The sequence below is a fragment of the Podarcis pityusensis genome (assembly GCF_964106645.2).
Source record: "Podarcis pityusensis genome assembly, chromosome: 13".
In the NCBI taxonomy this organism is placed as follows: domain Eukaryota; kingdom Metazoa; phylum Chordata; class Lepidosauria; order Squamata; family Lacertidae; genus Podarcis; species Podarcis pityusensis.
Genome location: NC_138038.1, coordinates 4370554 through 4383190, shown reverse-complemented (window position 1 = coordinate 4383190; position 12637 = coordinate 4370554). Strand labels below are relative to the sequence as shown.

Here is a 12637-nt window from a genome sequence, read left to right as displayed (position 1 = left end):
CCTCTCATTGAAGCTACTAATTGCAGAGTGCATTGTCTTCCTTCTTCTCTCTTTCTCTCTCTCTCCCTGCCCCCTTTTTCCTCTGACGCACGAGCTCTGTAATAGGTGGCTGCAACTTGGAGCTTGTGAGCTTGTGTAGTAAATTGAAACCTGCTACTATATTTACACACTTTCCACATTTAGACAAAAGCTAATTTTATCTGGAGTTCTATTTGTGGGGGCTGCCAACGTCACTTTATGTTCACATGAATCTCGGGCATCATATGCTTCTTATTTTTATTTACTGAGCCTTTGCCAGATCTGCCTCCTTTCTTTTTATCCGCTTGCTTTTGAGAGAATGAAGTAATCTGTTTCAGCAGCCCAGTCTTGGAGAATGCTATTGTATAACTGCAGATTCCCAGATTATCACCAAAAGAGAGGCCGCTCAGTGTTGCTGCTGGCAAACCTGCTTTCCAGGACTGCCCGCTCCATTTCCCTCATACTCGGATAGTTGGTGATTGTGGAGGGACCCCCCCCCCCCCTGGCTTATGGCCCGGACGTTTCTCTAAAATGCAGCCACTGCTGAGCATGTCCTTGGTGTCATTGTCATCACTGCCATTTTTTCACGAGACGTTAACGTCCTTGGAAAACAAATGTCCGCACCCTGTGTCGGTTACGTTGCACTTTGAACAGGAGACGGGCAAATTCCAATTTCTGCTTTTTATTAATAGCAATATGTTTTTCAGCAGTTCAAGATGGGGTGAGTTTTGTTTTCACTGACGACAGTGAATGCGTTTGATTTTAATGAATAGCACAGTGGAAAACCAACTGCACCCTGAAGTCCTGAAAAATGTGCAGCATGTGAGAGATGCATAATTCATGCAACGGCAGCAAGGGCTTCCCTGGCTTTCTCTGGTAACCTCATCTGGCCCCAGAGGAACTCCCCCTTCTGAGATTCGAGTCATTCATTTTGTGTGTCAGCCTGGAATGCCAGATTCATTTGATACCTCCATCATGCATCTGGGTTTTCTGTACGCTCATATGCTCTTGTCATGATTTCTCCGGTTACTCTTGAACACTGCCAGCGGCTTCTGACTTACATAAAAGAATGAATAGCTCAACAGAGGCTAAAGTTACAGACAAAACACGCGAGGACAGATTTTCACAGGTGAGGATTACCCCACACCCTGGCACTTCACTCCAGTGGATCCCCTTTTAGTTGCTGGGTGCCTGGATGCTATTTTTGCCTTTGAAAAAAATCAGCCCCTTGCCATTTTTATAAATTAAAGCAGTCGGGTTCATCCAAGTTAGAGGTACTGGACTAAAAAGGGTAACCTTGGTATAAAAAATGAACGGAAGCATGCTTACATCTTTTTTAAAAAACTTTTTTTTTTTTAATACATTAATGTTTTTAACCCAGATTACCTGATTCATTAAAGGAAATGGGACTGACAGATTTTGGGTAATTCTTGTAAAGTATGATGGTGATAACTTCTTGAAAGGCAATGACTAATCTAACATTTTACTTTCTTTTCCATTTTTGGTATATACTAGCTGAAGCAAAACTCTCATTATCTGAATATTGCTTATTCAGAACCCTTAATTATTTGAATGCACGGAATGCCCTTTGTAGGGTTTTTAGATTCCATGCTTTACTCATAGTATTGAAAAAATGAACCTATGCTGCCAATTCTCGCTTATAAAGTAAGCGGCACATAAGCGGCACACAAAACACTACCAAACCATTCTACGTACTAAATCTTATATTAATAATCCAAAAATTGAGAGAGCTATGTACAAGATCTACTACAGAAGCCACAAACAGAAAACTCATTCAAATTGTGTCCAAAAGGAAGATTCAGTCTTTAAAGGTTCCTTTAGCCAGGCTCCTGTAGATATCAACGAGGATAAGTTTGATCAAACAAAAGTGTTGGTGATTTTACGCAGAAGAGTTAGACAGGGTGCCGGCGTTTGTCACCTGTTTTGCTACTGAAGAAGCCCCAGACTCTTCATGGGCTCCTAGGAGTTGGCTCCTGTGCAAGTTTCAGTTACTTTTCAGCCATTCCCAGCAACAGGGAATGAAAAAGCAAAACAAAACTGCTTTTGCCTGAAGCGAGACATTGTAATTTTAGTGTGTTGCTTCTTATGCTTTTAATCTGCTTGAAATCTCACTAAGTAATTATTTCTGCAACAGTTTAGGCAGCTGGTTTCTTTTTCGCCCGCCCCACCACAGATTTTAGGAATCTGCAAAAGTACGCTCAGGAAAATAGATATTCCCAGAGTTCTTTGGAGGACGTCAGAGCAATTGTAGCCAGAAGTACAAGTGTGGCTTTTAAAAGTTGTGGGCTTGCTCACAAATTCACCATTGCGAGGCATTGGGTTCCCCTCTCCCTGCCACCCCCACCCATGTACCAATATAATAGGGGGCATGAGGCAATGGATATGTACAGCCTGGCATGGATATGCTGGACCTCTGTAATTCTTCCAGCCCTTTTGGATGAACAGCAATACAGCTCACTTCACACACACACCTTTGTAATTAAGACGGAGAGCAGTGGGAAGGGCACACAGCCCTGATGCCCAGCTGTGTGTATAGCATTGCCACATAGAGTGGGAACTGGCCCTGTGTCTGTGTGCCTCACAGTGGAAGGAAAATTCACACATTGGCAGCAATCCAGCTCACAGCTGGAGCCAAGCACCATTGATTTTCAATAGGATTTAAGATCCTGTGTCTATAGAATAGATGCAGACCATTGTGTTCAGGGCAATGCATGCTTTACATTAAAAAAACAACCCCAAACCCTCATTTAGCTTTTAACTCAGAGAAAAGTACTTGCATGTCAAATTACATTATTATTATCATCGTCTCAGGACCATTGGAGGAGCAAAACAATATTTATTTCCTTCGTTACATTTTCAGGCTTTTAGATGCCTGGAAGGAGGTTATGGTTGTGAGAGCGTTTCTAAGCCTTTCACGAATGGTTGTTCAAAAATAACAGACTGTGTGCTACAGTTACGTCTGCACAGGCTGCTTCCGGTAATATTTATAACAAGCAGAAAGTGAAAGAACAAGCGTGCAAGAGACTCAGATTAATTTCGAAGTTGTACTGGAGTCCTTGATGTATATTGGTGGCCAGGGACATTGTTAAAAGGTGGCCTAGCCAGGGGGCCATAGCCCCAGGTCTTTTGCAACAGGCTCCAGATCTACAGTCCCATATTCTTTTTATAATTGGGGGGGGGGGGGAACCCACCCCAAACCTGCACGTATCTGCTTCTATGGGCAGCAGAGTGCACTGCAAAGCACAGTGCTGATTACGCTCCAGCTATCTGCCATCTTAATCTACCCAATACCTCAATATTAACAAATGCAAATTTGTATCATGGTCCTGGGTCCCAAACTACATAGCTATGTTCTTGTGGCTACTACCTCAGCTGTGAACTCTGTCTTGCATAACCTGATTACATGGGATTCAAAGCATAAGTAGCAAATGTACGTTTGTTTCTCTCCCACTGACGCATAGCAGAATTGCTAACCAGCGGGTTTTCCACAAGAAAATCCAGTTTCAGACCTATGTCATGCACCCCAGGGAAGGAATAAGTCAGCTGGGGTGTGTTTGGCCTTAGGCAATGTCCTGTGACTGTAGTATGTCTTTGAAATTTCTTTGGTCCTCTGTGGGCAGGCCTTAAACTATTATGAAATCCTTCCCCACAATGGAACTATGATGATTTTATTTAAGACATTTACATCACGTCTTTCCCCATTTGTTTCTGGAGTAGGTGATCAAAAATGGTTTCAGCTGGCAGAAGATCACAATTAAATACCATTAAATCACAACAGTGTCAATCACCACCGATAATATAATAGCAGGAATATAATTTACAACATGTTCGCAGCCTGCTCTTCAGCCAGAAACTCTTCCACATAACAGCTTACGTTTGATCAATAAAAACAGGACAGCCCTTGCCTGCAGGCTGCCAATCTAAAAGACATGGCACAAAAGGAAAAAGGGTAAGGAGGGAAGAGTTAAAGTTGCGTAATATGACGATCAGCGGGAATAGAAACTGTTCAGGGAAAAGAGGAGTTCAGTGGAGTTGGGCTTTCAGCAGAGCCAATGGACTGCCCTGCTGCTTATATAATAATAATAATAATAATAATAAATAATTAATAATAATAATAATAATAATAATTTATTATTTATACCCCACCCATCTGGCTGGGTTTCCTCAGCCACTCTGGGTGGCTTCCAACTGAATATTAAAAACAATACAGCATCAGACATTAAAAACTTCCCTACTTCAGTTGTTTTTTAAAAGTAAAATAGTTATTTATTGTCTTGACATCTGCTGGGAGGGCAACTACAGTGATACCCCAGGTTACATAATGCTTCAGGTTACAGACTCCGCTAACCCTGAAATAGTACCTCGGGTTAAGAACTTTGCTTCAGGGTGAGAACAGAAATCGTGCTCCGGTGGCGCAGCGGCAGCGGGAGGACCCATTAGCTAAAGTGGTGCTTCAGGTTAAGAACAGTTTCAGGTTAAGAACGGACCTCCGGAACGAATTAAGTACTTAACCTGAGATACCACTGTATTGGTCTTTGGGCAAAATTTGGGCTCCTGCGGAATTGAAGCTGGCTTTCCATTTGTCACTCTAAAAAGCAATGCAGTTGTGGAGAACGTAACTCCTTTCAAGTTCGTCTTTGGGGGCTCGTGTAAGTTACAAGCTATTTAAGACAATTTTAAGTGTCAGCACCTAGAATCGTACTGATGTGAGGGCCAGAAAGACCTTATGATAATCTACATTTAGTAACTGCATCACTGGATCTCCTTTAATCAAATGGTTTTAATTAGATCCAAATTTGACAAGCAGCTATCACCTATCTACGGATGGGGTAAGGCAACATGATGTTAAAATGGTCATTAGTGCCCCCTTTTGCAGGAACTGGGATTCATTTTAACGTCTCCTGTGTTTAGTGCTGCTGAGTCTGATGTGCCTTACTAAATAAATGCTGAAAATACCAGAGCCCAAGATGGTGTGGCAACAAGCCAGCCTTAATTAGTTAAACTCACAGCACTTAGCACCACTCATTAATTCTTAAAAAAGAAACAAGATCTCACTTCACATTTTTTCCCATTAAATCAAAACTTTCAGGAAGATGAACTATCCCAGAGCACAGGCCTAACTCCATTCTGGGCTGGCCGGATTAAACATTTATTTTTCTATTTTAAACCCCACCCCCTTTGCTTACAATAAAATCCAAATACATGACAGAGAAGAATATCACATTTTTCAAAAATTAGATTAGAAATAAATAAAAAGGAAGCTGGACTTAATTTAAAGTTTAAAGACAGATTTATATAACAGAGAAAAACAAATCAGCTGCGTAGGCCAAATAGCTGTTCAAATAAAAAGATGTTTGCCTGCTGGCAGAAGATCATCCACAAGGTTCCAGACAAGTCACCTTCAATAAGGAATGCTCAAGTTTGGGCGCAGCCAAACCCCCATCAGTGGCTGCAGCCGTCTAGACCGAAGTTGCCTTGCAGCCTTCAGAGGAAGCCCTATGCAGATAATGTTGCAGTATCCAAATAAAATGCGACTAAGGCATGTGTCACTGTGGTCAGATGTGGCATTTCTAGGCACAGACAAAGCTGGCATATTCCTGGCAACCGCAGGAATCTGAGCACCCAAGTTTAGCTGTGAATCCAGGAGAATCCTTAAACTATGAAGCTGATTTTTCAATTGGAGTGGTACAGCTTCATCCAAAGCAGATGGAATCCCAATTTCCCGATCTACCTTTCTGCTGACCATGGGGAGCATCCACAGGATTTGGCAGAGGCCGGTGCTGGGAGTAAATAAAATAAATAACCCAGCATTTGCAGGTTGCAACAGAGAATAGCAGTAGCAGGTGGCCTAGTGAGGCAGCAGCCCTTACCTGACTTCCCAACAGCTGTCTTACTGTAGCTTGGGGGGGGGGAGAGCAAAGTGGTGGGGAGGTCAGGATGGGAGTTTCCCAGCACCTCCTTTTGAAACCATCCCTCAAGGAAGAACTGGAACTCAATCTCGTATATAAAATTTTTTATTAATTTTTTAACATATCATTTTCAACAATAATTAAACATACTTTTACATCTTTTACCATTTTTTTTACTTCCATCAATCTCATCTGAAAATTTTCCAATCTACTCACTTAGTATCCATTTCTTACTTTCCCTATTGCATTTAAATCTCATAACTAATATCTCTGTTCTTTTTCTACTTTGTAACGTTTCGTATATTTCTCCTTACAAAACTTATTGTAGTCCTACTATAGTAATTTGTTGATTACAATTGCTCTTCAGATAGTTCGTATACTTTTCCCAATCTTCTGTAAATCTCTGGTCTCGCAGGTTTCGAATATTCCTGTCATAGTCCATTAATTTTGTCTGCCATTCTTCTTTCATCGGAATTTCTTCTTGCTTCCATTTCTGGGCTAACAATACTCTTGCCGCTGTTGTTGCATATAAAAACAATTTAACATCTTGCCTATTAATGTCCTGACCTATAATACCAAGTAAAAATGTGTCTGGTTTTTTTAAAAAACGTATATTTCAACATCTTTTTCATCTCGTTATATATCATTTCCCAGAAGTTCTTTACTTTCTTACATTCCCACCACATATGATAAAATGTTCCTTCTTTTTCTTTACATTTCCAACATTTGTTATTTGTCTTAAATGTATAAGACAAATAAGATAAGAACTGGAACTCAATCTCACTCCAATCTGGCAGGTCAGAAGGATATCATGATTGATGGTATTGAAAGCAATTGAGAGATCCAGCACAGCAGGACACCTCCTTTGTCCGGGTAAAGGCCATCCCTCAGGATAACCAAAGCAGTCTCCATCCTATAACTAGGCTGAAGATGCCACCACACATTAAGCCACTGGACCCACCGCCTTTGTTGCAGTCATCCATTGTGGATGAGTCAAAGACTCGGGTTAGCCTGTTCTGCATATACCTTCTCTGGGCTTGCCTACTGGTTGGCATCCATCTGTTTCGGGAGACAATGGAGGAGTTTAGTTTGGGGGGTGAAAGTCAAACTGTTGGCCAGTTGCAGCGCCTGCTGCAGCTGTAGAGATTGATATGGGAGAGACATGTTTCATTGCAGATGGAGCAGATGAAGGCGTCTGGTGGTGGTGCTGCAATCCTCCCAGTGGTCATTTCTCCTCTGGTCACTGGCCTGACTGTCTCTAGGCACTGCAGTCGTCTGCAAGGGAGTCCCACACTGCGGGGCAGGGCCAATAACACTGCCGTGGCCTTGACCATCCGGAATGGATTTACAAATTCTGGCAGAGAATGTGCAATAAGGGGGAACAGAGCTATTGTCTCAGACCAAGGCCTGAGAGCCTGAACTGAGATCAATATCAAAGATATCCAGCTGATGTCTGGCAAATTAACCTGCTAATCACAGGTTTGTACAAACTGAAGAAATTCCTCACATATCCACCCAAACCAGAACTTGCAACCTCAGTTTCTGGTTGTGGAGAAATATTCTCAGAATGGGCCCATGACATGCCTAGTTTCCGATGGGTTCTGAGCTAGGGTTGCCATATGTCTGGAATTTCCCGGACATAACCGGAATACTGCAGTTGGCAACAGTGTCCTGGCAGAAATTGGTAAAATGTCTGGGAAAATCCTGACATATGGCAATCCATGTCAGCAGTGTCGTTTTTACCGATCTTCCATAAAAATAGCTGGATAACGGGTTTTTTTTTGTTATTTTGCCAAAAAAGCTCAACAACTTTTCTGTCCGGATTTTCACTGTTTGAAATATGGCAACCGTATCTGAGCATGTTTTGAAATATATGAGAAGTGAGTGCAGCGTGATCCTTTGAACATCCTAAGGGAACATTGCTTTGACCTCTCAAGCCTGGAGGCACCTGGTCACTAATGGGGAGCCATAATCCTCTCTCAGCACACTGCAGGACCCAGCACAACCCCATGTTGGGCCTTCTTGAAAGGGACTTTAGCTGAGTTGTTTTTTGCTATCTTACTTTAATGTTTTGATGGCTGTTCTGTAATTCTGTTTTTTGTTAAACTTGTTTCAGTTTTTCACATTTGTACTTGTTCTTCAGTTTAATTTGATGAATATGATTTGTTTTTATACAGCTGTTAACTTATTTGCTAGCCACTTTGGCTTCCTTTGGGAAATTAGGCGAAGTAGAAAAAATTAAAATTGTAATACTGATAATCACTCCTGGCCAGTCGGTAGCTAAATCAGCAAAGGGCTGCTATAGACACACACACACCAAATTCTGCATTAACTATTGAGATCAGAGCACAGTAATTGCTCCATGAAGAAAATTAACAGTGTGACAAGACTACAGGAGTGGATAATTGGTTCAGTTCTTCCACCAAACATGTCTATAAATTCAGCACACATTAGTTCAGAAACCTCAGGGCAAATTTCAGGAGCTTCCCTGAAACATAAAAAGTGAGATGGGAAATCATCGTGGTCATGCCAGATTCCTGGGTCTCTCTTTTAAGACTGTGTAAAAACTCCCTTTGCCCACCTGCCTTCCTACCTGGTAATATCAAGACCTGGCACACCTTCACAGTCATTCTACACCCAGAGTGACATTTGCAAGGCTGAGTTTTCTCTCCCGCCTCTTCGCTGCGCACATTCTTTGCGGCTCTGCGCTATTCATTTCCCTCTCCAAGGGATACATAACAGTCAGCTAGCACCCTGGGCTGCCGTGATACTGAGTCACAAGTCATCAAAGATCATTTTCAATTGCCCCCTGCTTTTATCTTACGACGGAGGTACCTGATATTGTTCCTTCTGCTCCCTTGAATGTCAAGGAATTTATTCCTTCTCCCCAGAGACTGTCATCGTGTTTCAATTTATCTGAAGCTTTTTTTTTTTCTTTTACAAATTGTTCAGGAGTCATTCCTGTGCTCATACCCAAAAGCAAAAATATGAAGTGGCTGTATTGACTTGCAATGAAACATAGTATATATATTTTTTGGTGCTTTAATTGGTCTCCTTTGCGTTCTCTGCTAGGATAATCATTAGTACATGACTGGCCAACATGTGACACAAAAGTCATGTACTCTTGATTCATTGGGAAACACTTGAGGAAATACCGTATTATTAATAACAAGGCTGTCAACCAGAGAAAGGATTTGTAGCTGGTGAATAATTTTCCCCTTTAATGGACTGATTCAGCAATCCAATCTCAATAAAATGTGTGTATTAGCAAAACGTCAGTAGCAGTGCATTTTCTGAGATTTTAAACATAGTGCACGATAACTTGCAATTTAACATACAAAAGGAAAAGAAAGGCTTTCTCCCTCCGCTGTGCCATAGTACACTAAAATAAACTTGGGTGTCCTTAATTTGTATCTTCACTTATTTAAACTGGCCCCCACTTTAGCCAATCAGCCAAGTTGGTTATTCTATTGATTAAACTTATTGAAAGCTACTAGTACTACAAACAAACAGACAGATAAATTGCTGCCTGGGTCAGCGCTCAAGAAGCAAAACCTCCCCATAGCAGGGAAATCTGTGTAAGTATTGCAGCACACACCAGAGCGGTCTTGACTTGGGGCACACTTTCTAACAGATTAGCCACCACGGCATTTATGGCCTTCCTAAAGATCTGCCTCTTTAGATCAGCTTTAGTTTTTTGAAGATGTTCTAGGGCTGCTACGCGTCTATCATTCATAGACACATATAAAGCAAATATAAAGGCACTGTGACAAGGTGGGGGAGGGGCAATGGAGCCAGTGAACATGGAAAACACTGCTATATTCAGTCAGCTCAGATGACTGTTACCACCGGCTTTCAAATCCAGGGATGTGAAAACTTTGCAGATTAAGCCAATAGCCCTGGTTACAGTGTTCTGTGCAGCTGAGTGAATAATTCACAATTAATAATATATGCCACAGTGTTCATCTCCTCCTTGTGTGGGATTTTCTGTTCTGCTTCCTTGACTTGACAAATTTTTCTGCTTCAGGTTCTCAGATACGATCTGGGCATCTCAATATTGCAGTGATGGATCTGAGACAGCATGCAGTGGTGATTTCTGATACTGAACTTGAAGAGTCTTACGTCCACGAACTTTAGATAGCCATGTATATTGCTTTAGTTAATTGTTTTCTTCCTATTTCCCTTTCCCCACAACCACCATCACTGTCAAGAAGGTGGTTTCTGGGACTTCCGGGGTGGCGCCATCGGCAATGGCGGACTCCCTCTGAACAGGAGAGACTAGCTCTGTGGGAAACGGGTCTTTTCCGCTACGGCGAAGCGGGGACCCTTTTAAAAATCACAGGCGGATGAAGCCTGTGACCATGGGACTCAGCGGGCACCTTTAGCGCCCCCCCAACTCTCCAAGGAACCCACTAACGGGCTCCGAAGTGAAGAGGGGGAAGTGGCGCGGTGCTGTGAGTCAATTGCTATTTCCGTGGAGCGAAGCCGCACAGCCGTTGCCGGAGAGCGCTGCCTTTTTCCTGGGGCAATTTGAACTCTAAAATAAGCACCCGTGAGTACTTAGACTCTGAACAACTGGACATTAGATAAGGACTTGTGAGTAGAAAGGAACTGGATTTTAAAAATTTATTTTAATTTGGTACGGAACGGGAAGGTCTAAACAGGAAGTCAGTCTCCTGGTCTTCTGTAGACAGAATAAAGCAAAGACAACGTAAACTAGAACTTAGGAAATCGTCTTTAAAGGATTGGATTTCATCATTTAAAATTGTGGAACCCCCCTTCGACAGCAGGAGAAGGAGGGGGATCTTTTCTGGATTGTTTAAAGTGAGTTTAAAGTAAAGTAACTTTCCCCCGTCCTGATCCTGGAGCGGGGTGTCAGAACTGACGTTTGAAGTTCATTGACCAGAGACAAGCATTTTGACAGATAGCTAAAAGAAGAGAAACATAGCGATTCCACTGCTTCCCTTCGCATCTTTAAGTAACAAATATTGACAAAGTATCTCAAAAAGGGAAACTTTGTTGCAAGAACAAATAGAAGTTTTCCCCTAGAGGGAGACTGTGTAACTGTAACCAACTCCAGGGAGCCGGCAGCTGTTATAAGATAACAATCGTGGGAACAGGCATTTGACCTTGCAGGACAATGTATTCAGAAGCTTTGTTGTGTGCTTTCTATAAAACAAATGCCCTATTGGAACAATTACATGAAAAGGTGAATTGGATGGCGACTTCGAATAGAAATTTTGAACAGGCAGTGGGAAATTTTGAACATACAGTGGGAAAATATGTGGAGCCCACTCAGGAAGTAAATCAGGAGTGTGTCCTGATAGAACAGGCCCAACAGGAATATGAGCTTTCGGACTTGACAAATGAACTTGGAAAAAGCCAGATTTGGAAAGAAAAAGTTTGGTTTGGCTTGGAAATGGGGGGCTGGATTGACCCCCCTATGCTGGGATGTTTGGACTTTTCAAATCTGACAATGGGCCGTGGGATGTCTGGGATTGTGGGGGCTCTTAATTTCGGAGGGTCTTTGAAACATGCTTTTAAATACCATATGGAATTCAGCGTTGAATATGGAAAAGGGGTTGATCTATCGAGAAGGGTTAAAAATATTGCCAAGCTGGAGTCACCACGAGCAGGAGACAAGGGAAAATACAGTTACAAATATGAAGAAGAGCGGCGGAAGGGACATGGAAGAGACTTGAGGGCCTCGGACATAAGGCTGCCAGGTTAATGGGCTAGATCGATGGGATAATAAGGACTGACAAAACCCGGAACCAGGAGGAAGGGACGTTGGATGAAGATTGGATTTGTTTGTATTTCTTTTTTCTACCATTAGAACTGTTTTATAAAATTGATGAATGTTAGAAAAATGTTGGAATGAAATTACTTGGCTTTAGTAAAGATGTTTAAAGAATTATGAAAGAATATTATGGTTATGAGAAGATGGTAAGGATAAGATTTAAGTTTTAAACTTTAAGGTTTATTTTATTACAGAAAGATAAGATTAAAACAGTTTAGGGTAATGTAATGACAGAATATTATGAAATATGGTAAGGATTTGCTGGGATAATTAATAACTAGGATACAAAGAAAGGGAGGAGGAGGAGGTCAAAGAAAGAGGGTAATGACAGTTGAGGATATGAGAATAATGAATTTGTTTCTAAATGTTTTTTAATTTTGTGTGATGTATTTTTGCATTTTTTTTTCTCTTTCTGTCACTTTTTCTCATTTTTGAATTTGTACACATACGGTCGGAAGGGGTTTGTTTTTTCTTTTCCTTTTTCTACTTTGTTAATTATTTTTATTTTGTATTTTCTACTGTTTTTATTTTATTTGGTAACACCTTGAAAATTTCAATAAATATCTTATAAAAAAAAATGAAAGTTACCAGATCATAGAAAAAAAGAAGAAGAAAAAAAGAAGAAGGTGGTTTCTGCACATGCTGTAGAGGGAATTGAGGGGCAGATAGAGCTCAACAACCTGGGAAGGTAGCCCATCGAGGAGAAGGAAATCTCTGGTCCTAAACTTCTCCTCCCTTGGAAGAAGAAAAGGCTAAGGAATAAACCCCATACAAATCCAGAGTGGATTCCCTAAGATGGTCGGATGCGCCTTGTGTGTCTCCTTCCAGCAATTTCCACAGGCAAGCTGGTGCCAAATGTATTTCTGTGCTTTGCTTTGGACCACATCAA

General features: G+C 41.5%; 1 protein-coding gene across 3 annotated transcripts in view; it reads right to left on the bottom strand.

Annotated features, from left to right (window-relative positions):
• The window catches only part of LOC308460592 (uncharacterized protein), a 126699-nt gene extending 126558 nt beyond the window's left edge, over positions 1–141 (bottom strand). For 2 of the 3 annotated variants that reach the window (XR_013978589.1, XM_080977177.1), the window contains exon 1: positions 2–124. Coding sequence is in view for 1 of the 3 variants with exons in the window: in XM_080977177.1 (XP_080833303.1) it covers positions 2–33 (32 nt within the window). In the remaining 2 variants the exon portion in view is untranslated. Of the gene's footprint in view, position 1 lies in introns of all 3 variants that reach the window. The other variant, XR_013978588.1, reaches the window with a different exon arrangement.
• Positions 142–12637: the final 12496 nt, after the last annotated feature.